The sequence below is a fragment of the Molothrus aeneus genome, chromosome 21 (genome assembly GCF_037042795.1).
Source record: "Molothrus aeneus isolate 106 chromosome 21, BPBGC_Maene_1.0, whole genome shotgun sequence".
Taxonomy (NCBI): Eukaryota; Metazoa; Chordata; class Aves; order Passeriformes; family Icteridae; genus Molothrus; species Molothrus aeneus.
The window spans coordinates 6,861,143-6,887,076 of NC_089666.1; the positions used below are offsets into that span (position 1 = coordinate 6,861,143).

General features: G+C 46.5%; 1 protein-coding gene across 1 annotated transcript in view; it reads left to right on the forward strand.

The window, feature by feature from the left end:
- Positions 1–25,934, forward strand: part of CASZ1 (castor zinc finger 1) — a 78,711-nt gene that overhangs the window by 44,853 nt on the left and 7,924 nt on the right. Inside the window, exons 4-16 of the mRNA XM_066564235.1 lie at positions 350–418; positions 4,775–4,865; positions 6,914–7,078; positions 9,575–9,747; positions 10,473–11,341; positions 13,181–13,322; positions 14,465–14,528; positions 17,191–17,351; positions 20,353–20,475; positions 21,015–21,350; positions 22,081–22,279; positions 22,799–22,970; positions 25,501–25,649. Coding sequence (XP_066420332.1) covers positions 350–418; positions 4,775–4,865; positions 6,914–7,078; positions 9,575–9,747; positions 10,473–11,341; positions 13,181–13,322; positions 14,465–14,528; positions 17,191–17,351; positions 20,353–20,475; positions 21,015–21,350; positions 22,081–22,279; positions 22,799–22,970; positions 25,501–25,649 — 2,713 coding nt within the window. The remainder of the gene's footprint in view (positions 1–349; positions 419–4,774; positions 4,866–6,913; positions 7,079–9,574; positions 9,748–10,472; positions 11,342–13,180; positions 13,323–14,464; positions 14,529–17,190; positions 17,352–20,352; positions 20,476–21,014; positions 21,351–22,080; positions 22,280–22,798; positions 22,971–25,500; positions 25,650–25,934) is intronic.

The following is a 25,934-nucleotide window of genomic DNA, read 5'->3' on the forward strand; positions in this document are numbered from 1 at the left end:
GAACTGCCAGGTGCCTCAGAGAGGTGATTGCATGCGGCCATCACTTTTTTGTGATAGGCATTTTTTCTGTAGAACCAGGTTTTTGTGGTTGATCTTCTCACTTTCTCCAACAAACTGCTCAGAGTCCTGCAAAGAAGGAACATGCAGGAAGGGTGGTACACAGCCTATGTGTCCCTGGGAAAAGAAGGTACAGGATTTGAAGAGCAAAGGGGAGGGAATTTAAACTTATGGGTGTCTTTGCTGGTACCCTTCCCTGGGCCCTCTCTGTCAGCGGTGTGTGAGAGAAACAAGGAGTTTAAGCTGTGCCCTGTTCCTGCTAACCAGCTCTGCCCTGTGTGTCTCCCATTAGGAATGGATTACCCACTGACAAACCAGCCGTCAGCGAAGACGTAAATATTTACCAGAAGTATATTGCCAGGTAGGCAAAACTTTTGACTTTGCTGGGGAGAGGGCTGGGAATAAGAAGATGGAGTGGTGGTGGGAGAGACAAGGTCTTGTCTGGATCAAGTGTTTAAACCAGACATTGGCACTTCCATTTCCCGTGTCATCTGTACTCGCTCTGTCCCCCTGCCTGGGAGAGCAGCAGCTGTGAGAGGTACACAGTCATGCCAAGAGCACGCTTAGCTCCCTGGAGCTGTTAGACTTTGTGACAAATAGTGGAAAACTGCTTCACTGAAGAAGCCCAGGATTTAAATGGGAGTTCTGCTTCTTGGCTGTTGTTCTTTCTGTCCACTGCCTTTTTCCCCCACCATGTCTGCAGGAGGCAAGCAGAGAGCATCTCAGCTCTGAGAATCTCGGCCAGAGAGATTCACAAGTGACTTGAGTTTAGGGAGCTCTTGGCATCAACATGGGATGTTTATCCTAGGAAATTTTTGCAGCTCATTTTTCTGAGAAATCCTCACTGAATCAGGTGCAGAGTAGGGCACCTTACCACAGCTGTGGGCATGCTTAGGTCAGGACAGTGATGCTGAGAGGAAGCCCAAGGTTGTTGTGGTGAGACAAAGTGAATAATGCCCCAAGAGCCAGAGGGACAGAGGAGATGATTGCATAACACCTGCCTGGTTTAGAGCTCATGGCATAAAGGGTCCACCGGGCTCTGCCCCCAGCCAGCTGAATCCTCCATGTGAGAAGGCTCCCAACAAAAGCCCCTTGTATCCAGACAGACACAAGGGAAGCAAGGAAAAGCTTCTCTCCAGGGAAAAACTGGAGGGTTTGCTCCCACCAGCACTTGGGCACCTATTAATGAAAGGGGAAGGGAGTGTGTACTGTGCTTTCCCACCTTACCAGAGCCCACAGAGAGTCTCCTTGTGGCAGACAGTCAGCTGCTGGGAAAGTAAAGGGAACATTTTGGCAGGGAAAAAGAGTGGGAACAGCACTCTCCTAGCTCAAGAATGGAATGACAAGGGACTTAATTTCCTGCCTTTTGCCCAAATCCCAGATGTAGGAGAAGGGGGCAGAAAACCCCATGGGAAGAGAGGGCAGTTGTGCCACCACAGGCAGCTCCTCAAGCAGCAATGCCTCAAGTGCATGTGGGAATTGACTGCCTCAAGGGACAGTACAGTAGGAGAATATATAGAATATAGGAAGGAAAGCAGGGGTTTAAACTCACGTGCTGTGTTTGTTTACCCTTATCCCAGGTCCAGAAGGAGCAGCATCCTTTTATTTCTGAGATTGCAGGAGTTGTAGGAATTGCAGTGGGAGAGGAGGTGGCACCTTTCTGTCCCCCATTCCCCTCTCAAGCAGAGAACTGTAAACACTTCAGCCACATCCACTGCTTTTGGAGCTGTGCAAGCCCCTTTCCCTGGGTCAGGCAGGTAGCTGAGAGAGGATTGTGAGCTACCTCAGGGACACCACATCCTGCTTAAAAGGCTCCGCAAGCCACCCATTGCCAGCACAGCCACTTCCCTTCAATTTACACACATTTAAAAAAAAAACAGTTTAAAGCCTTAAAATCAAGGGGTGGGGGGAGAAAAGACACAGCACTCTTATGTCTGTACTGCATAATTAGCTTAATGAGTTTGCCAAAGCCACTGCCAAAAGCTGCCCAGGGATAATCCATTCTCTCACACAACAAAACAAAACCTCTTACTTAGCTAGTTTGGGTTGGGTTGTTTTTCCCCCTCCTCCTCCCTGTATATTTATAATTAAAAAAAAAAAAGACCACAGAAAAAATTATTATTATTATTATTAGTGCCTCAGCAGATGGTGCTTCTGGCAGCACTTGCTTAAATATTTATTTCTGTGTGGGTTTCCTCCCCCCTTGTAATTGGGGTGGGTTTTTTTTTTTCTTCTTTCACATCATCGTTACAGAGTAATGAGTCTGTAAACACTCTCTAAGCATGCTGACTTCTTTATTTATTATTTTTATTATTATTTATTTATCAACTCTTGCCAGATCAAGACTTTCTGGCAAAAGAAAAAAAAAGGTGAACCGATTAATGTGAAGGAAGAGGGAGTGGGTTGTTCTTGTGCAATTGCATCTATGTGTCTGTATTGACAACTTAGGAGTTTGGATTTGTATATCAGTGTGATGAGCTGGTCTGTGAGTTTCTTGTTTCAGGTGTGTGTGTTTGTGTCTGTTTCCATATGCATGGAAATTTACGTTCAAGTAAGTTCAGGGGGTGTGGATGTACTGTAGAGTCTGTGCATGTAAATTTGTGTTGTGTGTGTGCATGTAAGTGTGTGGTGTGTGTAAGCTTTCCTGTTATGAAAAACCTAAACAGATGCTGCGCTTTAAAAATTAATAGCTTTGAACTGTTTCAAGTGTCAGAAGAAACACAGGATAATATAACCCTTTAGGAGCCCAGCCTTGCGCACTGAAGGAGCAGAATTTCCCCTTTGTGCTGGCTTTGCCACTTCCCTCCTTCCCCCAGCACATGGCTTGGTGGAACACTTGTTTCTCCCTTCCAGTGCTGTAGACACCATACACACCTTTCCGTGGCACATGGTAAGGAGGATAGGAGTTGGGAGTGCTGGAGTGCTTGTTTGGCTGTTGTTTTTAAAACTGAGTCCATGTGTCATTCCTGCTAGGGTGCCTCAAATAACTCATCTCCTGGAGTCAGATCTTGTTGGTGTCTGGCCCTTCTTTTACTCCAGCTGGTATCTCTGGTCACTTTGCATCCTCATTTTTGATAATAATTTGAACTACTTTATATTTGTCAGCAAGGTCTGTATCATCCTCCTCTCTGCCTGGCCTGCACCGCACAGGTCTCCAGCCCTTTTCTCTTTTTTCCCCATCACATCAGTGGAATAGAGAGGAAGCTTCCCACAGGGCACTTGCTTTCCTTGAAGAGCTGCTGGTGGTGCTGCTGACATAAAGCCCTGGACTAGCAGGACCAGTTGGTTACGTGTGCTGTGGGGCCACATGTCCCTGGTCAGTGCCACGGTGGCCCTGGCGGCTGCCCTGGACAAGCCGAGCAGTCACCCAGGCGTTGAGCAGGAATCTCTTCCTCTGCTCTCAGTTCCACACCTTTGTTTGTGCAGCCAGCCCTGCTGTTTGCCTTGTGGTTTGTTTCTTCTCTGCTGCTGAGGTTTGTTCCAGTTTCTCAATCACCTGTTCTGACGTGATCCTGATTTCCTGCAGTATTTCTTCTCCTTCCCCAGGGAAAGGCATGTCTGCTCCTGGCATCTGTCCCTGTCTCCCTTTGTGAATGCTGAGGCAAAGAAGTCATTTAATTTTTTAGCAATGTCTATCTTTTCTGTCAATTAAGTCCCCTTTCCATCTCCTAGAGGCCCTGCTGTCTCCACAGTTGACCTCCTCTTCCTTACTGTGCTTCAGAAATGGCTTATTTAGTGTTGCTTTTCATCTAGACTTTTTCTATCCCATAGCCTTGCGTTACCTCACCTTACTATGATCTGTAATCTTCCCTGCTCCTGCCCCATTCCTCAGTTGCCCCAGGACACCCTCAGTCCTCTCATTTTCCTTTTTTATCTGCTGCCCTTCCTCATTTCTTTCCCATGCCCTTTATCATATGCACTCCTGCTGTGTTTAGCACTTAAGTGACGTGAGGAACCTTTGAGGAACCTTTGAGCAGATGGTACTTTATCTTTGAATGTTTCCCCTCTGAGTCCCCTTCTCTCCACTGCTCTTCCCTTTCAAGCTCTTCTAGGGTCCTCTAGAATATACACAAGGGAGTTCATTGCACTGATTACCCGATTACTGGATCATCCCTTTGTGCCAATTCCTGGTGTGTCTGTCAGTCAATAAATTCTGCATACTGACTGTTTGTACGTAAGGTATTACACAACAATTCTGTCTTTCTGGTCTTTTTTGCCAGCCTGTATGTCAGGAGTTTTCAAATTCGCTGTATGCAGCTTTTCTGATATCCTACTAGGTGGGCTTATACTTAAAATTTAGAATCCATATTTGCCCAACATTTTTTTGTCTCCTTCTGTCATGGGAGGTTTCTGAAGCTTGCTGGTGTGGTATGTAAACTCCATTCTAGAATTGTGTGGTGTTTAGTTCTAGGAACCCTCCTTCCTTATGCTTCCCCAAGTAAACAACTTAGATAACAGAGATGAATTTCTAGAGGAAAGACAGATTAGGGATGTACAGGACCTGAGTGATCCGGCTCAAGCAGCACCTTTAAATAGTGACAAATAAGCAAGGGAAGGCACAAGGGTCACCATCCTTGGAGGGGATAAAGGAGGTGGGGTTTAATGCCGTAAACATGTGAGATAAAAGCAGGAACAGGACTTAGTTTGTTTGTACCTTGCTTACAGGCATTGCTGCCAGGACAGTGGTTTATTGTCTCTCCCTCCCTCCTGTTTGCAGGTTCTCTGGCAGTCAGCACTGTGGACACATACACTGCGCCTACCAGTACAGGGAGCATTACCACTGCCTGGACCCCGAGTGCAACTACCAGGTACAGCAACGCGCCAGGCAGCAGCACGGACGGCCGGGGGAGCGTGCGTCCTCCTGGGCTCCCCTCTCACATCCATGCACGTGCCTTTTCACTTTGCTGCTCTGAAAGAGGACAGGACATGTTCTGGATTTAACAGAACTTTATTTTGCTCCCATTTAACTCAATCTAATACCGTTTTAACCAAACTCAGACCGCTACGATGAGGAGCCAAATATAGATCAGCTCAAGTCAGTGGGAACCACTCCACATTTATATCAGTGAAACACCAAGAGCATAAATTGTGCTGTTACAAACTGTGCCTGAAACTAGGAAATGCTGATCTGTTAGTCTGTCTCTTTCCCTCCTGCTGCCCGAGTGACTTTCTAGCAGCAGTATCTGCAACAAAACACCCAGTAAGACCAGCAGCAGTGTGGGATTTGTGGGGAAGGCGCGGGGGTAGGAGTGATGCTGTAATTGCTGGGAGGATTGCCAGGGTATGCACGTCAAGCCAGCAGGTCACGTGCTGTGTTTGTTTACCCTTATCCCAGGTCCAGAGTTTGACACTGGCATTTCTGTGGTCAGGCTGATGCGTGAGCAGGAATCCCAGAGTTTGCCTCTGCCGTGCACCAGACACAACTTCAGCCCTGCCCTAGGAGACCTTTGGTCTCACGGGGATGAGCCTGACCACAGCAGAGGAAGTTGATCTGGAGCTGCTGGGCTTTGCTGTGGGTTTCTATTGATCAAAGGAGAGTTTCTCTCCGGGATGCACGTACTGGTCCTTCCAGCCCAGCATCAAGTAATCAAGATGAGTCTATCCCAACTGTGACACAGATATTCTTGCTCCAGAAAGAGAGAAACACAAAGGATGGAAAAACAGAAAAACCTATTATTATGATTGGCCTCATGATTATTTCCTAAGGAGTCTGGAAGCTGCTTGCAAAGGAGCTGTCTGGTCTCGCAGGGAATAAGGATTTAGGCTGCTTTTTAAAATGCAAATTATTTTATGGCTGAGATATATTTTAGAATAAGTAACGCTTTGTAATAAGTGGGCACAAATTAACAATGATTGGCAATAGCAATCCTGTATGTACGCCCTGGGAAATCATGGCTCCAGCCTCCAAGGGATTTCTGTTGAAATCTATATCCATATATTCCCGTGCCAATACCAATGAGATTGATCAGGATTGATATTATTGGAGGAAAGAGTGGAAGTGATAATCATTTGTTTCCTATGAGGCAGACTAGAAAAGTTGTTAAACATTAGAATACAGGCCTTTTCAATTACTGCTCAAAATAAATGGATATTGATTTCTTTAAAAAAATCAGATTTACTTTCTCACCTTCAGTGGTAAATATTGATGTCTGTGGGAAATAGAAATAAAAAGCTTCATTTTAAAGGCACTTAGCCTGCTCTGACAATGGGGTACCCCTTCATTGCTTCAAGAGATAGAGATTGAAAAGGATATTCTGGTCATACAGATTTAGCTCTGAGCTCTGTTTTTCTGTAGAAAAGCATCTTTTTCTGTGACTTGAAGAAAGTCTTTCGTCCCTGTTTTCCTGATAAAGCTATCCTGTTCTAGGGGACACAAGAGACTTAGAATGGGAGGACAGTGTAAAAAAACAAAGGGTTTTTCCCGATTTCTAGTCCAACATGAATGTGGCAGCCAGTGTCTTGCTAACCACTACAGTGAGGGACTTGGAAGCTTGGCTTAGTTGCTTGTAGGCTGTTCAGTTCACTGGTTTGCTTTCTAACTATAGCACTTCTTGAGATAGTAGCAGCTAAAATTATGTTAGAAGACCTGCAATCTTAAAGCTGCAGGGAGCAGATTCTGGGCATCACCCCAGTGTCATGTTTACTCTAGAACTTGTGTATTTACTTTCCCTTTACCAAGAAGATGCACGTACACAACTCCTCTTTAATCTGATTCTCTTGGGGTGATTACTGCCAAGCCTTCAACTCCTGGTCCCATAAGTTTATTAACAACAACACAAGGCACCCGCCCTGCCCCCAGGATTGCTCACCCACTGGCATCATGCGCGTCTCACGGTCTGTGTCTGTATCTCTGCAGAGATTCACCAGTAAACAGGATGTGATTCGGCATTACAACATGCACAAGAAGCGCGATAACTCCCTGCAGCACGGCTTCATGCGCTTCAGCCCCCTGGACGACTGCAGCGTGTACTACCACGGCTGCCACCTGAACGGGAAGAGCACTCACTACCACTGCATGCAGGTGAGTGCCCCTGCAGGCGCCGGGCGCGGGAGCCGCGGCTCAGCCGCCTCCTCGGGGGTCCCGGCCGCCCCTGTCACACAGCACGGGGCTGTCCTAAGGCACAGGGGGACATTGGGAGCCCGTCTTGCCGGATTCTGATTCAGGAGCCTCGCTGACAAGTCCATGCCCCGTCCTCACTGCACTGCTCATGACGAGCGCTGGGAATGGCAAAGGGAAGCCCCATTCTCAGTTTTTAGAAGCCTTGTCCATGCAGTGAGGCAAAGCAGGTCTCAAGGTTTTCTCAAAGTCTTGGATTTATTGAAGCAAGTCCCATTCTCTGAGACTCAGGAACTTCTTTAATGCCAATGCACTGTCTCTACTCAAATCTGATCTGTCCCTCCCTTGAAACCAGACTTTCTTGTGGCACATCTGCCCTTTAGCACTGGGTTAATTTCCTCCATAATCAATTTCTAAAGTAATTAAACCTTAATGTCACATATCTGCACTTAACACCCCTGGTTCTCCATGTCCTTTGCCAGTGGCATTCATGTGTGGTGTAGGCTGAGAGCTGTGTTCCAGAGGCAGCCAAGCCTCAGCAGCAGTGGAGCCAGAGCTGGAGCTGCTGCACAGATGGAACTGTGATACCTTCACTGTTTTAGACATGAACACACCACATTGTTTGGGTCTTACCCTGATCATTCCTCAGGTTCGATGGTTCGACGTGTACTTGTTTTAGTAGAATTGTGGCCTAAACCATTGCCCTGAAAAAGTGCAGTTACAAGCAGAGTGATCAGCCAACCCCTGGTGACAGATTTTCTGGTCTGAAAAGTCAGGCTCACTTCCTGACCTGTCCCAGCAGTTTAAGACCCCAGTTAAAGTCACAAGGCCTTAATCACATGCTTAAATGCTTTGCTAGGATAGACTTCAGCATATGTTTAACTTGAAGCTTTCTGAAGTCAATGGGGCTTAAGCACATACTTAAATGTTAGGCATGCACTCAACTTCTGTCCTGAATAGGGACTGGTTGAAGCATGTGCTTGCAGCATGTGATAAATTGGGAATTTCATGTGTCTTTCTCCTAAGGACTTTTTCTGTTAGCACTTCCATAATATTGATTATTTCGTTTCTTCAGTTGAGCAGGGTGGGATTTGCTTGATTTCTTTTTTTTAGAGTACAAGGAGTGTTTCACAGCCTTAAGGCACTCTGAGTTCAAATAGAGACCCTCGCTTACACAGCTATATATGGCTAATTCCATCCTGTGCCCACTGTCTTCCAGTAAAGTCATGCCCATGTAAGCAGTGCCTTACAGGAAAGGTGTCAGAATATAAACTCCCAATTAAAGAAAATACCGCTTAAATGGCAGAATTTGTGCCATCCATCACATGGGGTTTTTTTCTTTATGTCCATAATTGGTGTGGATAAAATTCAGTTAGTTGTTTATATAAACTGACTTTTTTTAGGCTTTCGCACCAAGAGCTGCATTGCAAATTATTCCTAAGGACGCTTTTGTTTAATTCTTTTTTTTAATGCCATGCAGGGCCTGTCTTTTTTCAAGGTGTCAGTGTGGAGAGAGAGAGGCTCTTTTTATATTGGAAATAGCTGGAGATCCTTTTTATTTTTTTCTCCGGGTATTTGTCATGGGTTTTGTTATTGCCTGTTTGAATCAACCTGGGCTGAACTAAGGGGTGGTGTTTTCCTTCTCTTCATTTCTGAGATGGTGCAGGCATTGGCACATGTTGTGCTAGAAGAAAAGAAAAAAAATCCTCCCTCAGCAGGGCTGAGGACGTTTTCAGATTCCAGTGGGTTTTTACTCAATATGGCAAAGTTGCCCCGCTTTACCCAGAGGAAAGCAGGTTTTCAGCATTCCGTCCTCATCACAGCATTCTCACGCACTGCACAAGTTTAAAATTATTGAAGTGGGAGTCTTGAACAGTGACAGGGAAAAAAAGTCACCAGTTTGCTAAAATCAGCTGAACATGGGGTTTAAGATTTGCTAGAATGAAACCGTTTATTACAAGATCAAAAGAGTGGTTGGCCTCATGTTGCACCAGCATGCCTTACCTCCCAGAAGGACTAAAGAAGTAAATAACTTTTTCCCACTCAATTTTGTATTCCCCAAATAGATGAAATCCTACTTTGTTCTGTGTCACTCCAAGATAACAAAAAGCAACAGCATCTGTTAGTGTTCTGTTCTCTTTAAGAGCAGAACCCTACTAACTGCTTCCCCAAGCAGGCATGCTTATCTGGAGCTGGTATTTTATCCCTCCAGTCCTCCCTTTTTTTTCTTACTGGTTCATGCCCAGAGAGTTGGTTTGTGTTTGGTTTTTTTTTTCACAACTGCTCTATGCTCTATCAGTCTTTAGATTGCGAATTAAAGTGATGACTTAATACCCCTAGGAGAAGCACACAAATGGAACTATTAAATGATCGTGTGCTAGCCATGTATTTATTGCTGCTGGTAATAATGTCAGGCTGTTAAACCACTGTGCTGATGACTCCTCTTTGGGCCCGGGGTAGGTGGGTTGTAACAAGGTCTATACAAGCACCTCTGATGTGATGACCCACGAGAACTTTCACAAGAAGAACACGCAGCTCATCAACGACGGGTTCCAGCGGTTCCGTGCCACGGAGGACTGCGGCACCGTGGAATGCCAGTTCTACGGGCAGAAAACCACTCACTTTCACTGCAGGTGAGACAGCAGGGAAGGGGAGGAGGCCTGCCTCAGAGCTCTGAGTTCTGTTTGCCTCCTTCTGCCAAGTCATAATTTCCCAAGTATGCACAGGGACCTGATTTGCCCTGCTGTGACCTTCTCAGTATTGCTTCTGGGAGAACTCATATACCAGAGTAGATGTGAATTCCAGGATTGTGCCACAGACCACTCTGAAGGCAGGAGTATGATCTGAGGAGAGGATACCCACTAGAAAACAGAGCCTAGAATAATTTGGGAAAGAGATCACAGTGCTCTTCAGAGCGCAAGCGTGGGCCATTAATACACTGCTAATGGCACTTTCATGGTAGGGTTCTCTCCAGCCAGCTCATCCCTTTTGGGGCCAGACTTAGCCTTCTGTACACAACTGCTCTTCTACTGATTTTTTAGGTTTTCAGGAAGAGTAGGAAAGCACAGTTTGTACCTTAGTCCCCTTTACTTGCTGTTTTGTTGGAACTTTTAGTGGAGGGTGCCTGTATTCCCATGTTCCTGTGGCAGTTCCGCAGAGTGGAGTGAGCTTCCCAGCTCTCCCACACGGCAGCAAATCTGCTGGCCTGGGTGTCCCAGATTAAGCCACAGACAGCTCCTCAGCCCCTCTGCAGCTGGGGCAGTTGTCTCATTACAGCCCCAGTCCTTGTCCTAGAGGGAGGTGGGAGACAGCAGCTCTGCCATCACGGCCAAACACCCTCTCCTCGATGCCCTTGCAGGAGACCTGGGTGTACATTCACCTTCAAGAACAAGTGTGACATTGAGAAGCACAAGAGCTACCACATCAAAGATGATGCCTATGCCAAGGATGGCTTCAAGAAGTTCTACAAGTACGAGGAATGCAAGTATGAGGGCTGTGTCTACAGCAAGGCCACCAACCACTTCCACTGCATAAGGGCAGGCTGTGGTTTCACCTTCACCTCCACCAGCCAGATGACTTCCCATAAACGCAAACACGAGCGCCGGCACATCCGGAGCTCAGGAGTGCTGGGCCTGCCTGCCTCACTCCTGGGCTCCAAGGAAAATGAGCAAGAGGAGTCCAGTAACGATGACCTTATTGACTTCTCTGCCATGAGCTCCAAGAACTCCAGCCTGAGTGCCTCCCCGACCAGTCAGCAGTCTTCCGTTTCTCTCATCGTCCCAGCTGCGCCCTCCTCTGCGGCTGAGCTTGCTTCCTCACAGGCCGCCAAGTCTGCCAACAGCATGACACCAGCCACAAAGATCTCTGGCCTGCTTTCCCAGGCTCTTCCTAGCAATATACCCTTGGCCCTGGCACTCTCCAACTCAGCACTTCCTGGAACAGCTGGATCCTTCTTCCCCATCATCCCCAGTCGGGTCTCTACACCACTCCCTGCCAGCTCGGCTAATCTGATGACTGCTGGTTCTTCTGGCACCAATCCAGCATCATCTGCTCCAACAGATTCCTCATCCCAGGCAGTTTCAGGATCTGGTGAGCCAGTGGCTACTTCTTCGCCTGCTCCAGCAGCCTCTATAATGGAAAGGATCTCTGCTAGTAAGGGATTAATCTCTCCTATGATGGCCAGGCTGGCAGCAGCTGCACTCAAGCCCTCTGTGGCACTTGAAGCAGGTGAGTTACCTCATCAGTTGTGATCGTGGTGGAGGCAGAGCAGTGCCTGGTGACTTGGAGGAGAGTGAATGAGAAGCCACCCAGTTGTCCATGGGAGTGCAGTTGGGAAGGGGGTAGAAAAAGAAAATAAATGTGAGAATGAATTTAGTTGTGCCTAATTAACCCTTGAGGAAGGCAGTCTTGCCAAGGTTTCCTGTGGAGCCTGGCTATGCCCACATGGCCGGAAGAGAGGCGAGAAACATTTCTGCCCATGAAGGGGGTAAGCTCTTACCAGAGCTGAAGAGTGTTGCCATGTGTAATTGGCTATAGGCTGAAAAGAGATAGGCACTCTATTGAAAACAGAAATTAAGAAAAAATACCTTAGCCAGTACTTGCAGGCTCTACTGAGACTGTATCAAGCTTTATCTAGGCCCAGTATTGACGATCCTGTAGCCCCTGGCCAGTTGTTTCCTGATCTGTGTTCAGGGCTGTTCTGTGCTTCAGCTGTGTTGTCCCAGCTGTGGGTTTGGGGATAGTGTAGGTGCAGTCCACAAACGGGACCTCCTTTTTGGTCAGTTCCTGCCAGCTGTGCTGCCCTCTCCCCGCGCTACCGGAGCGGTGAGGGATGGGCAGGGGCATCCCCTGGGGCAGCCCGGAGCCGAGGCCGGTCGCAGCTCGGTCCCAGCGCTGGCAGATGGCTGAGGGGCTCCCAGGAGGGCACGGGCAGGGCCGTGCAGGGCAGGCTGAGCCTGGCAGCCCCCGCGGCGCTGGGCTGAGCCCGGCCCGGCCCTGGCAGCGCTGCTGACGGCCCCGGCTTCGCAGGAGGAACGGGGGAGTAGGAGGAAGTGATCTGATTAAAGAGGGAGGGGAACCTTCGCATACTTTTAAAATTATTGTTTGAAAAATTGTTTCCTAAAGCAGAGAAAGGTCATTGAGGGAACTATTTTCCTTTATTTTTTAATAAAATGCCACTTGCTGTCTGAGAAGCAGCTCGCCGTCAGCTGTACTGCCGGAGGGTAAATTAATATTTTAGTCACTTGGGGATTGTGGAAAAAAGCTCTGCAGACATGTTTCTGTCAGCAACTTTTTTTCCCTCCTTTTTTCTTTGCTGTTTTTCCTAATTTTTTTTTTGCTCCAGTTTGTTCTCTTTCGTCCCTCCCCGCTACCTTCCCTCCTTTTTTTTTTTTTTTTCCCCTCTCCTCCTTTAATTTGAATTCTTCTTTCACGGGCTCGGCACTAAACCTCCTCCCGAGAAAGGAGCATTCCCCGTTTCTGCGAGGGCGGTGGGTGGCAGGAGGTCGCGCAGTCCGAGCCGGTGCCGTCGCTGTCACCTTGGATCGTCCCGGCGGGGCAGATGCTCCTGCTGGGCAGGCGCACTGTCGGGCCGGCGCTGTCGCTACGGCAACGCCGGGACTGGGGACGAGCAAGGGGGCTTGACTAGCAGTCGAAAGCTGCCACATTGCCTCAGCATTAACAGAGTCTTTAATAAACGCTTAAGAGGCAGCCCCGCAAATTAGTTATGACAGTTTGTGCAGAGAATGAGGTCTCCCCCACGCTCCTTCCGCCCTTCTCCTTTAAAGGGCCCGTAGCCTGGACAACTTTGACATAATTTTGCAATAATTATCACTTGAAGAATTTCCACGCTGGAGTGGACGTCAGAACCCATCATGTCAACTTGGCAATAAACGCTGACCAGCAATCCCAGTACTTCCCTCCCCCCCACACACTTTTTCTTTGCTTTTTCAACTTAGGCACTGATGCCAACGATTTAACTTAAATTATTTGCTGTTGTAACCTCATTTTAGACCTATGTTTTTAATTTCTTTTTTTGCACTTACTTTCACTGTATTTCTTGAGCAGGTAATGGACAACCAGCACCTCCCGGACGGTTCAATCCAGTCCAGGTGAAGCAGGAACCTGCGGAGGCCATGGGACCGACATCTGCCACCAGCCAGGACCCCTTGCAGGAGCACAGCTTGGACCTGAGTGTCAAGGACCACGGGTGAGAGAAGTGGGCAGGCAGGAACACTCAGCACTTCCCACGTCAGGCTTTGGGAAGTTTCCGTACCTGTAAATCGAGAGGACACAGCATGTTGGTGAAAGGCAGCTTCACAGTGGTTGAGTTGAACACCCCAAAACTGGAGGCAGGCAGGCTCACTCTGCTCCCCATTCTCCAGGTGGTTTTTTGTGCTCACAGGCTGACTCTTCAACAGGAGCTTCACTTCTTCTGCTCCCTTCTGAAAATCGAAGCACTGGCAAAGCTGTTTCCACTTAGTCCTCTTGTCAGTTGCTGACTGAAACTGCTCCACTGCCACACCTCAGCACACTCTTAGCAGCAGCATTTGCACTGCTGTAGTCTGTTGAATCAGGGCTAAGGGAAGCACATTCCAGAGAATCTGGACACACAAAAACAGCTGGGTGTCAGGCTCACTCTGCTCTGGGTCTGGCTGCCCTACAGTTATGGTGATGGTTGTGCAGGTGTGAACACACCTATCTCAAAGCATGTGTCCCACTTGCCCAGCATCTCTGCTGAGAACAGGAGTGTTTGGGGATTGTGCTGTGTGGAAAAAGAGCAGAGGAACTGATCCTGGGGATAAGTGAGCTCCACTTTGACCTTTGTATCCATTCCTGTCCATACCTTATTTAAACAAGCCTCCCTTTGGGAGTCCAGTACTTGGAGCCAACTGCAGAGATCCTAAGGCTGCCATTCAGAACAGGATTGTGCCTTGCCTTCCTTATGGCCCAGGGGATCCCTGTCCCTGGCAGCATGAGCCTTTGTCAACATCCCCCCTGCTTTCGTGGTATTTTTGTGATAGTTGTGAAAATTCTAATGGGATGAAGGGGTAAAACCTGGGGGAGGTAATGAGTTAACAAATGAAGTGTGATGGAGTAGACACCAGGGGAAGAGGTCCAGGCCATTTAGTAGTTGAAAGATTAAATTCTGCAGACCTGAGACCCTCTTTCTGTCCCTCTTGGCTATCACAAGTAGGTGAGTTTGGCCTGCCCAAGGGAGGGTTGGCATCATTCTTTTCCCCTGGATGTAGTAGGTGAGGAGTGAGGCAGCCTGAAGGGAGAAGGATTAATCTCAGTGCTCACAGTCCCTGTGCACATCTTAACTAAACCCTGTTGGTTTGTGTGTTTCAGTAATGAATCAAATGGCCACACAGTCTCAGCAAATTCATCTCTTTTATCCTCGCTTATGAATAAGGTAAGAGCCATCCATCAAACGCCTTTCATTCCCCCCACCAAGAGAAATTAAAGCTGCGATAGCGGGGAAGGGGGGGGAAGAGATGCGTTTGTTTTTTAATGTTTTGCCTCTAATAAGATGAGTTTGTACCATTTAAATTTTGAGACCATTTTTCATCGGGTATAATTTCAGAGCCACTGCTTACGAATTAATTTAATGAACTGGCTGAAGAAATATATTGCCGCCTCTGACACCTTTTTTTTCCCCATCCTTTCTAGACAGAGGAGAGCTCCAAAAGCTTTTTTCTTTTCTTTTCTTTTCTTTTCTTTTCTTTTCTTTTCTTTTCTTTTCTTTTCTTTTCTTTTCTTTTCTTTTCTTGTGAGGGGGGATCTAGTTTTTTGGGTTGGTTTGGGTTGGGTTTGTTTTTTTGTTTGTTTTTGTTTTCAGAACCTGGCAACTTCTCTCTCACTTCCCTTTTATAGTTATTAATTTTGTTTGTTTACTTAAAATAAAATAATTTTGTTTATTTACTCTCCCTCCTTCTCTCCCTCCATTTGGGGAGGGAGAGAATAATCTATTTTTATGAAAGAGAAGAAAAAATTGGAAGTTTTGAACCAAAATCATCAATTTCTGTCTTTCTGGTGTGAGTAATGGTGTCTAACAGAGTCCCCTTTACTGTGTCCTAGAATATTTATTTTAGATGATGCACAGTTTCTTTTTCCTTACTTTTTTGTTAAATTATACATCATCTCAAATGTATATTTCTCTTTCACGTGATAAATTCTACTGTACCAAGATTAATTTTATGGCTGTATACAATTGCTCTAGAGATCAGGGCACCCTTTGAGCCATGCTTTAATATTCTGCTATGTGATAGGTTTTATAGGCATTACTATTGCCATCCCCTTGGCTCTGGGTGTTACATGCATCAAGGCCATATAACCCTCAAGAGAGGGCAAAGTGACTTTGCCTGGTAATCTCCCACCTCCTTTCTTTCTTATCACTGTTTTTCTCTGTGTTGTTTAATTTCTGCATTTATCCTTATGTCACTTTTCTCCTCCATTGGCTTTCTGTTACACTGGGGTTTCGATTTTCCCTTTTAAACTTAATTTCTTATTTGTCTCTTTGTATTGTCCCTTTAGTATTTCCAAATATGCAGGTCTTTCTTTAGTGAGCAAATGTGTTTAGTAGCTCTGCTCTCTGGAGTCATGAATCATTCTGAAGGTCCCAGATTAGGGAAATTCTCTTTTCAATGGGGACTTCACTTGAAAATCTCCAGGATAATATGTGATAAAAGTATATGTTTAGAAAAAAGCATTTCTTTGTGTGCAGTCTGACATAAGGTTCTTAAAGTTGTGCAAAGCAAACGTAGCACAGGTGTAAACTAGGAGTCAGGTTAAAGGACTGGGATTAACCAAAGAGATAAACCAGCAAAGAGTAGAACCCACTGTGTGTGGGATTGATGGAACCAATTCCAAGACTAAAGATGGCAGAATCAAGCTTAGTTTGCTCAGGAAGACATCACACTTGCTTTTTCCTGTGGCTGCACACAATTTCTGTCCATGGGGGAATCCTTCATTGTTTTTCCAGGAAAAAGAACAGGAAAAAAACTTTACAGAAATGGAATTACCAGTGGAAACACACGACCTGAATTTCTGACTCCAGCCAATAAAGAGTTGCAGTCTCCACACAGCAGCAGGGGCTTTACCTTCAGGGGGCATTAAGAGAGCCTCAAATAACCAGGATTCCTGAAGCCTATTGCAGTTTATTTAGGGGGTTGTCAGGCTTAATTAACTGATATTTATAAAGGGCTCTGAGACCCTCAAGTGGGTGGAGTTTCCAGTGCAAGTATTGGGCCCAATCTTGCATTTTATTCAGGCTGTGAAATTCACTGTTGTTACTGGAGGTAATTGAGAGCACAACAGAGAAAGAAAGAGTCTGGGAAATCATGCATTTATTCTGAAAGAAAATTTTCCTTCTAGGCAGGCTTGAGTAACTTCATTTTTCTATCCTGCACATTTTACACTGGGACCTCTAAACCTTCTCTGTGTAGATTCTATTTGAAGCCTTTCACACAGTGCAGATTGTGAGATCAAGTCCTGCTTCATGGAGGATGTGTCTATTCAGCACAGAAAAGTGACACAGTTTTATTATTGAAGTTAGTAAGAATTTTCCAGGAACTTGAGACAGAATTTTTCCCCAGCTGAATGAGATTTTCATCCTTCTACCCCTCACACATACCCAGTAGTCACTTTAAAGGAGACATCCTTGTGGCTGGGATAAGATGACTGAATAAACTAGAGTTTACCAGTTCTACCACCAGCAATTTGTAGGAGCTGCACAGGGCTATTACTGGTGAAGCCCACACACCTTTTCCATAGTCAGATAGGGGATGTCTCTCTTCACCTCAGTTTCCTCGTGGATAAAATAGACATGATGCTTCATTACTTTAACGAGATCCATGAATAAATATTCAATAGGCACCTCAGTGCTTCATGATGGGTGGGTGGAAGAGGCAGAAGAGTGAGGTGTTACTGACTTCTGCTGATGCAGTTGAAGCAGCCTGCACTGACTTTTTGTCATCTTTTTCAATCTTTGAAGAACACTGCTCTCTGTGGGACAGTCCTGGGGGTGGCTGTGTCTGTGTGCTGGGCTTGATGCAGTGTCTGTGTTCTTGTTCCAGATGTCCAAGACCAGTGCCAGCCTTGGCAACCTGCTGAACATAAAGACAGAAGGCGAAGGCAGCCAGGCTGGGGCTGGGGAGCCAAACCAGTACCTGGGCAAGGCAGTGAAGGCTCTTGTCCAGGAGAAGCTCTCTGAGCCATGGAAGATGTACCTGCGCCGGTAAGGAGAGCATGGAACTGGGAGCAGGGGAAAGGGGAAAGTGCTTCCTTTGCAGTGTCTGACTCACTGGCTCACCCTGAACACAGAGTTCTGTTGAATTTAAGGGCCTAATTCTGTCAGACACTGATCACCTGGAGCACATTCAGCCCTTGGTTGTACCTACCTGCACCGGGTGCTAATGTCTGATGAGAAATACCTGTCCACATAGAATTATTTTGCAAAGGGGTGTTGAGAACCAGATACAAGCACAGATCTTCATGTAGTTCTGTTATCCTGGACTTCACCTTAGGCTTCTCCTTATGGCCCTGCAGTGCAAGCCCAGGGGACCCAGTGTAGCTGTGCCCTTAGCACGGCACCTGTGTGAGACCATGGCCACTCACTGCACACAGGCCATTGGTGCCTTGACATGCTTCCTGGGGCATTGCAACTGAAACTAAACAAGTTTGGGGGATGTAGAGGCATGGGAATAAGGAAAAGAGTATGGGAGCTGGAATGATTTCTGCTGCTTTTATTGTAGGAAAGGAGACTCAAAAAGAAAATGGAGCAGATACAAAGCTCACCCACATAGAGACACATGCACATACACGCCCAGACAGACACGTGCTTTGAGGGCACACAGATACACCCAGGCAGACACATCGGTTTGTGCTCTGACACAGAGAGTCACCTACAAATGCCAGTGCACACTTTGTAAATCAAAGGCTTTAATGGGGAGCACTAGAAAATCTTCCAGTCCATCAGCCCCTGGCTGGTGTGAGGTCCTTCCTGGCAGTCCATCTGCATTTAGTCTGGTCTGGTTGTAATAGTGCCAGGCAGTGTGGCTATTTTCTTGTCTCTTACCACCTAGTAAGCTTCAATGTCACAGCCTTTTCCATGGTATGCTGCCTGAATTCCACTTCTTGTAGTTTCATTGCAGCTCTTTACATCCCCTTGAACCACAGCAGATCATCCCTCTCTGCAGCTGGAGTTCAGCCCCTTCAGACAGTCCCAAACTTTCAGCATTCCATTTAACCTGGCTTACTTGCCTCCTTTAATCTGACTCTGGGTTAGTCCCTTGTGCCTGCGGGTCCTGTTGCTTTCCTGTTGTTCCCTGGATGGTGCAGAATTGCCCCCCTCCCGACAGAACAAGCCTCCTGCCCCCAAACAGGCAGCTCAGAATCTGTTTGTATCTACACAGAATAAAGTCTAGTACCATGGTTATCATCCTCTGTGACACAGAATTGCTTTTAAAGTTGTTTAGTGAGTCCCCGATGTATAGAACATCCCCACACCCAGGTGTGTTTGTTGTGCGTTTCCAAACATGATTCTCCTGTTCTGAACGTTCCCCCTCGTCTTGCTAAACCTCTCTGTGCTCTTTTCCTCCTCTTGCACTAGTATTGCCACCCCCTCCCAGTTTAGTATCTTGGTGGATTTCATAAACACACTGTTTACTCATAGATTACTAATTAAGATGTTCAATAAAGTCAGACTAACCCAAGTCCTCTCAGCACTCACACAATGCCTCCTCCTCCCAGCTCAGTGTGGTGCTGGTTGTCATCAGCCTTTGTTTATGGTCCCTCAGCCAGTTTCAAGCCATGAGGTGGCATTACATCCAGGCCAATTGGAATTAATTCTAAGCATATGCAAGACTGAATCAAATGCTTTACTAAAATCCAAATATATTGCATCCCTTCATCCACTAATTTTGTAATTCTATCAAAAAAAGCAATTAAATTTGTCTGGCAAGATTTATTCTTTATAATCCTGATGCTGTTTATTGCTCATGGTTCCTTTATCCTCTAGATGTTTAATGATTTTCTCCTCCCTCTTAATATTTGTTCCATTACTTTACTGGAAGGAGAAGTTAAGGCCAGAGGTATGATAATTGCCAAAGATGACTTGTCTTTTCTTTTTCCCCTCAAAGAACCAGTGCCTTGACTGTTTCATTTCTTTTTTTTTTTTTTCCACTTATGTAGTACCTCCCACTTCTCTATGGCTTAAAAACCAGCAAATGGTAATGTAATCAGTTTGGGAGTTAATTTCCATTGCACTTCAGGACATACATCATCCAGACTGACTGATTTGTATTTTTTGAATGAGTCCCTTTTTTCTGCTCTCCTAGAAGGTCTTCTTCACTACATCCCAAATTCTCTGCTTTGTCTTTAGTTTTCTCATCCAAAGCAAATTTTATAATGCAGCCATTTTTGATTCATCACCTCCCTTTCTGTGGGAGGCCTTCTTTCTAGGCTCAACGCTTCTTGTCTCTGATGAAACAGCCCCTTTGGTGTGCAATAACGTGGTTTCTTCTCTCTTACCCCACAATTACTTTCCTTCCTCTTCTCCCTGCAAGCCATAACTGACAGCACATGTTGTATATCCACAGACCTTCCTTCTCCAGTACAAGTTTTTTCTCTTTCCTTTACCCTCCCTTTGGTGAGAGGTCCCTCCTGGGACCCTACAGGCTGCTGTTTGTTTCTTGCTTTCCTGCTCATCAGAGCAACTGTAGTTTGTTGTACCTTAATTATGCAAGATTCCCTTGTTAAGTTTCAAATCCTTCCTGCCAGTGTTTCTTACTTGTTTCCCTGTGATTCTGGAGTTTCCTGAAATCACAGGTATTTGTGCTGCACTTATGAAGTCCAGAGAATCTCAGCAGTGGGTGAGCAGTGACACCACGCTGAGCTGGTTTTGCCCTCTTGGCCATTTGCTCCAAGAGAGCACGAGACATGTCTTGGATAACATGGTGGGTTTTGCTCTGGGGTTTGCATGGCAGAGTTGTTGTTCTGTACATCAGGGATGGTGCTGTGCAGTATTTCTGCAGTCCAGGCTGTAATTGCTGCTTAGAGGATGCTTCATCTCTGCCACCTGAGAGATACCCTCCTATCCAGAGGTGGATTCTGGATCTAGAATTACTGTTGTTTGTGGGAATGCTAATAGAGTTGTAAAATACAGAAATAATGTCTGCTTCTACTCCACTTCTCTCCTGGGGCCTTCCCTGAGATGTCTGCTTGTCTGTTTTGGCCAGGTTTGGCACCAAGGATTTCTGTGATGCCCAGTGTGACTTCCTGCATAAGGTGCATTTCCACTGTGTGGTGGAGGAGTGTGGAGCCCTCTTCAGCACCCTGGATGGAGCCATCAAGCACGCCAAGTGAGTGGGAGAGCAGGAGGCAGGGACAGCTCTGCAGTGCACACTGCAGGACCACCCCAGGTTCCTTTTAAGGCAATGGAATGCCCAAGTAAAGAATGAGTAAGGCTCCCATGAGCGTGGCCATTCGCTTGCCTGAGTCTGCAGGGGTTGTAGGGAAGGAGATGTTGCAAATTTGAACACAGATCTGCTGGCATGGTTGGTCTCTCCTGTTGGATGCTTCCCTGTGAGCAGGAAATGTCTGGCTTCTCCCAGCAGCCCTGGGAAGCTGCCCCACAGCTGTTCTCAGTGACTGCAGTGATTCTGGGGGTTCTCTAATTTTAACAAGGTTTGGCACCCATCTCCACCCATCCTAATGATTTCCCTTCTCTTCATAGATGATTTAGGATGACCCTAAATCTTAGTTCAAAGTCTGCAGAGCCCCTTTTAGGATTTATCCACACCAATTTGTTTACAGGCTCCTGCCACAGTCTTGTTGGTGTTTAATCAAATTACATTAAATGGTCAAGAATTTACGTCTGAATTGGTATCGTGTTTTGCAGTTTTCACTTCCGAACTGAAGGTGGAACTGTGAAAAGCAACTCTGAGTCTCCCTTCTCAACTGCTACTGAGAATAAGGCTTCACTGGCCCCTTCATCACCATCTGCTGCTTCTGCCACCATGGCCAGTGCTCCTGCCCTTGACGTGCCCACTCCAAATCCAGCTGCTATGCCCTCTGCTCCCACACTACTTGCTTGGAAACAGCTGGCTTCAACCATACCCCAGATGCCTCAGATCCCAGCATCAGTGCCTAACCTGGCAGCTTCACCCTTGGCAACGACTTCCCTGGAGAATGCCAAGCCTCAGGTCAAACCTGGATTTCTTCAGTTCCAGGAGAAGTAAGTTTCAGCTACCATTTGCCTCCTTCTATCCTCCCCAGCCAACCTTTCCTCAGAGCTGCAATACCACACTTCTGCTCACCCACTGAGAAACCTGCCCAGAAACTACTCTGGGCTTGTCTTCACAGAAAAATTATTTCTGTGAAGTCTAGGAAATACTTTAAGGTTTTTGGGTGCATCTGAGAACAATTTTAGGCATGAGTTTAGAAGATAAATAAACTTGGTGATCTATTTATCACTGATCCCTGTTTTGTCCCTTGTGAGAGCTGTGCAGAATTAGAGGTATCTTTGCAGTATGTTTGACAATAAAGGGTTATTGGGCCAAAATTTCATGCACCGAGGGGGGGTGGAAGGTACCAAACTCATTAGCTGATGAGAGGGGCAGTGCTGGTCTTGTCAGATCAGGGGAAGCCCTGGCATCCTGCAGTGGCCACACTCAAGAGTTGTGTTTCCTTTGAACTTTAAATTGGAAAAGTGGCCCTCTAAGACTACAGAACCCACTGTGCACTGCTGTGTTTTAATACTCCTAACCAGGAAAGTGCAGTAGTTGGGTGGAATTGTAGTAGTGTTGCCAGCCTCAATTTCCCTGAAGAGGAAGGTGACTATGGGAAATCTGTGGGCCATGTTTGGAACAGAGGTTTCAGCTGGGCTCCCCTTGAATTAAACCTTGGCAAAGAAACAAATGTGTGAAATGAGTGAAGGTGATGATTGGGTTTTGGATGTATTCCAGTGATCCCTGCTTGGCAACAGACTGCAAGTACGCCAACAAATTCCACTTCCACTGTCTCTTTGGGAACTGCAAGTATGTGTGCAAAACCTCTGGCAAAGCAGAATCCCACTGCCTGGACCACATCAACCCCAACAATAATCTGGTGAATGTGCGAGACCAGTTTGCTTACTACTCCCTGCAGTGTCTCTGTCCAAACCAGGTAAGAGCCATTCCAGAGTAGTGTCCTGGCAGGACTGGGGAGGAGGAGATGAAGGATCAGGTAGACTGACTCTCCAGCAGGAAGTGAGGCTGTGTGTGGCTTTCTTGGCGTTACTACAGAACCATGCAAGTCATCATTACGTGGTCTGGAAAAACATTTGGGTTTTATCAAATGGGAAATCATGATGCTTTTGTGTATTTTTGACTTGGGTGAAGTGGACAAGGGAATGAGAATAATCTGAGAGACACAAGATGAAATAGAATAAAGATCTGTGATGAATCCAGGGAAAGCCATGAGTAAGCTTTGAGATATCTCAACAGAGAATAGTGTATTACAGAGTACACGACAGGACTCGAAAGAGAACAAGGTGCATGGCAGGTTGTGGAAGATAAAATGGGATCTGGAGTATCAGTGCAGGCCTCTCTGACACATCAGAAGGGACATCATTAGAAGCAGGCAGTTGGGAGTGCATTTGTTTTAGAGCTGCCTAAAGCACTGTGCCTGTGTGCTCCCCTCCAGCACTGTGAATTCCGCATGCGAGGGCATTACCACTGTCTGCGTCCCGGCTGCTTCTTCGTGACTAACATCACCACCAAGCTGCCCTGGCACGTGAAAAAGCACGAGAAGGCAGAGAGAAGGGCAGCCAACGGCTTCAAGTATTTTACCAAGCGGGAGGAATGTGGCAGACTAGGTGAGTTTGGCTCCGTTTCTCATGTGGTGTGTCCCATGTCCAGGCCAAGAATGCCGTAAGTTAGAACCTGCACGTTATGCTTAAGAGGTATTTGGTCATTAAATCACTAAACAAGAAAGGCAACAAAACATAAAGCAGTTCCTGATCTGTCTGGTTGAAGCATGTTTTCACAAATAGACTCAAGCTAAATGAATAGAGACTGTACTATACAGAATTGTATATACGGATTTGTCTGGACATAAAGCTTCCTCTTTTTTCTTCTTTTTATCTAATTGTCAAAGCCTTTTTGTGTGTGTGTGTGTTTGTTTGTTTTTTATACTTTGTAGTCTTTTGGTCCTGCTGCTTGTGTTGGGTGAAATTTAAGGATGCTCTTAGGAGGATTTTTTTTTCTTAACCAGTGCTAATGCAGCATATTGAAAGTCAAATGGCTCATGATCAGAGAGAGAGATGGACAAGAACATGTAATAAGCTACTCTCTTCTCTCCAAAGCCATTCTGCACCGCCCCTGTGAGCAGCAGGGCAGCCCCCCAGAGCAGGGCCTGAGGAAACACATGAATGAGGCACAGGCTCAGACTGGGGCTGGCTCACTTGCCAGAACAATCAGCAGCACTGCAGCAGTTATTAAAACCAAGTGCCTCCAGTGTAAAGCTGGTACAAACAAAAATAGAATGGATTCCCAGGGAGGTACCTGGAGCTGAAATCCAGGACTCTGAATGGGAATTCCTAAAGACAACTCTATCCTGAACTGCCTGGGATTCACTTAAACCTTCTCATTGTCACAGACCAAATCTTCCCTATCACTCCTGGTTGGAACAAAGGCTGGAACCAAACAAGGTTCAGAATAACACCTCTGGGTGTTCCTTCCCATTGCAGGAAAACAGCCACAGTAGCCAGAGCAAAACTTTTCAGCTTTAAATACATCAGGAATTTGTACCCAGATGGAAGTTTGTTTGTGGTAACCAGGGTAATACGTGTCAACACACCAGAGCCAGTGCCTACCCAGGTCCTGTTTACACATGGCAGCAGATTGAGCAGTTGCTGTTATTTACTCACCTTTGGTGTTTCAGGTGATAGCAGGGCTAGACAAAGCAGGACAGTGCTACCTGTCCCCAGCCCACAGGGATGCCCTGGCAACAGGCGAGCCCTCACCTGCCCTCTGTGACAGCATTCCAGTCCTGCAGCACTGCTTGTTCCCAGCCCCAGAGCACTGGGATGGGTGGGTGGGGTGGGGAAAGCAGGACCTAAACAAACACTGCAGGTGAAACACTGGCTGCCAGCTCCACATGAGCTGGGTGAGCCATGAGCTGTTTGGCAGCGAGGCAGCTGCAGCCTCTGCACGTGTCAGCAGTGTTTGGTTTGGGAGGGATGGGGTACATGGGGTACATGCATCCAGCAGTGTGTGCAGGCTGGCCCTGCTGTGCAGTGGCCACACATTTAGCCAGCACCCTGCATTTGCCTGCATAGATAGAGGTGGCTTGGTGGGATGGTGAAGTTGTGTATGGTTTTACCAACATGTGGACTCATTTCTGCGTGTGTACATCCCTGGGGTTTATGTTGTGCATTTATAGATAGCAGGTGCAGAAAGCACTGGCCTGTTTTAAGGGCTGTGAATGTTTCTGAAGAAACATGATAGATGTTTTCAGTGTATGTTTCTGTGTGTATAATTATGTAAGTGTGTATGACTGGGGAGAGAGAGGTGAAACATACACATGTAAGTGAAGGTGGATGGCTGTAGATAGATAAGTAAAAAAGTGAGCCTGTCTGTAGGTCTCTACCTCTGTGCATTTGGCCAAGGGAGGATGGGATCCTGACCACTGATGTAGCTGTGTTTGAACTATGACAAGCCTCTGTTTATCAGCTATACAGTGTGGCTGTTTGGGATTGTCCCTTCATGGTTTGTGCTCGCCTGGCATGTGTGGCTGTGGCCACGAGGAGCAGAATGTGTGAGGTGCTCTATGCCAGAGCCCATAGGAATTGCTTGTTGTTCAGTAGCTGCCCCTATTACACAACAACTTTGGAGTGGCAATAAACACTTCTGGCTCATTCCTGTCTAACCAGAACACACACACTGTCCAGAGCTAGAGTTGATATGAGACTGCTTTTCTGAGAGCACAGTTAGAGGGGGGGAAAAAAAAGAACTTTTCACTTCTAATCTAATTATGAGCGTGTATTTTGATTGCAGCTTCTGTGATACAGCTAAATGTCCTGGTTTTGTTCTTGTTGTAAAAGAAAAGGCACTAGCTAAGACTGAAGAGCATTAGGCACTACCAGATGTAATGGCAGTGTTCCTTCCTTTATAACGGCACAAAGAGGGATGGGACTAGGCTGAGGTCTTAGATCTCTGTACACTGTAATCCTCTCTTGCAGTTGTTCAGCAGGCAGTAGATTGTGAGTTTGGTTTTTTTTCATTCAAGACTGTTCCTGAATAACCCATGACCACTGATAACGTTCTTTCCAATCATCTTCCTGCTGGTCCTGCTCCCTCTCAGAACCTTCATGTGCAACATAAACGTGGGTTCTGTGTCTGCAGGTTGCAAATACAACCAGGTGAACAGCCACTTCCACTGCATCCGAGAGGGCTGCCAGTTCTCCTTCCTGCTCAAGCACCAAATGACATCCCATGCCAGGAAGCACATGAGGAGGATGCTGGGGAAGAACTTTGATCGTGTTCCTACTCAGGTAACACCTTGTTGTTGAAGCTGTAGGTGCACAGGCAGTGTTGGCCCCTTTGGCTGCAGAGCTGATGCAGTGCCAAGGACACTTGTGCCCAGGCTCTGAGGGATGTGTGTCTGCACTGGGGGATGCTACAGGGCAGAGGGAGTACACCCAAGGTAGCTTTACCTGGCTGAACTTACACAAGATGAGTAAAGATGATGAAGCATTGATTGCAAAGCATTGCTTAGTGCAAACCGTTTTTCCTTGTGAATTTTGTAGAAAAATATTGAGAAGGATAACACTAAAATA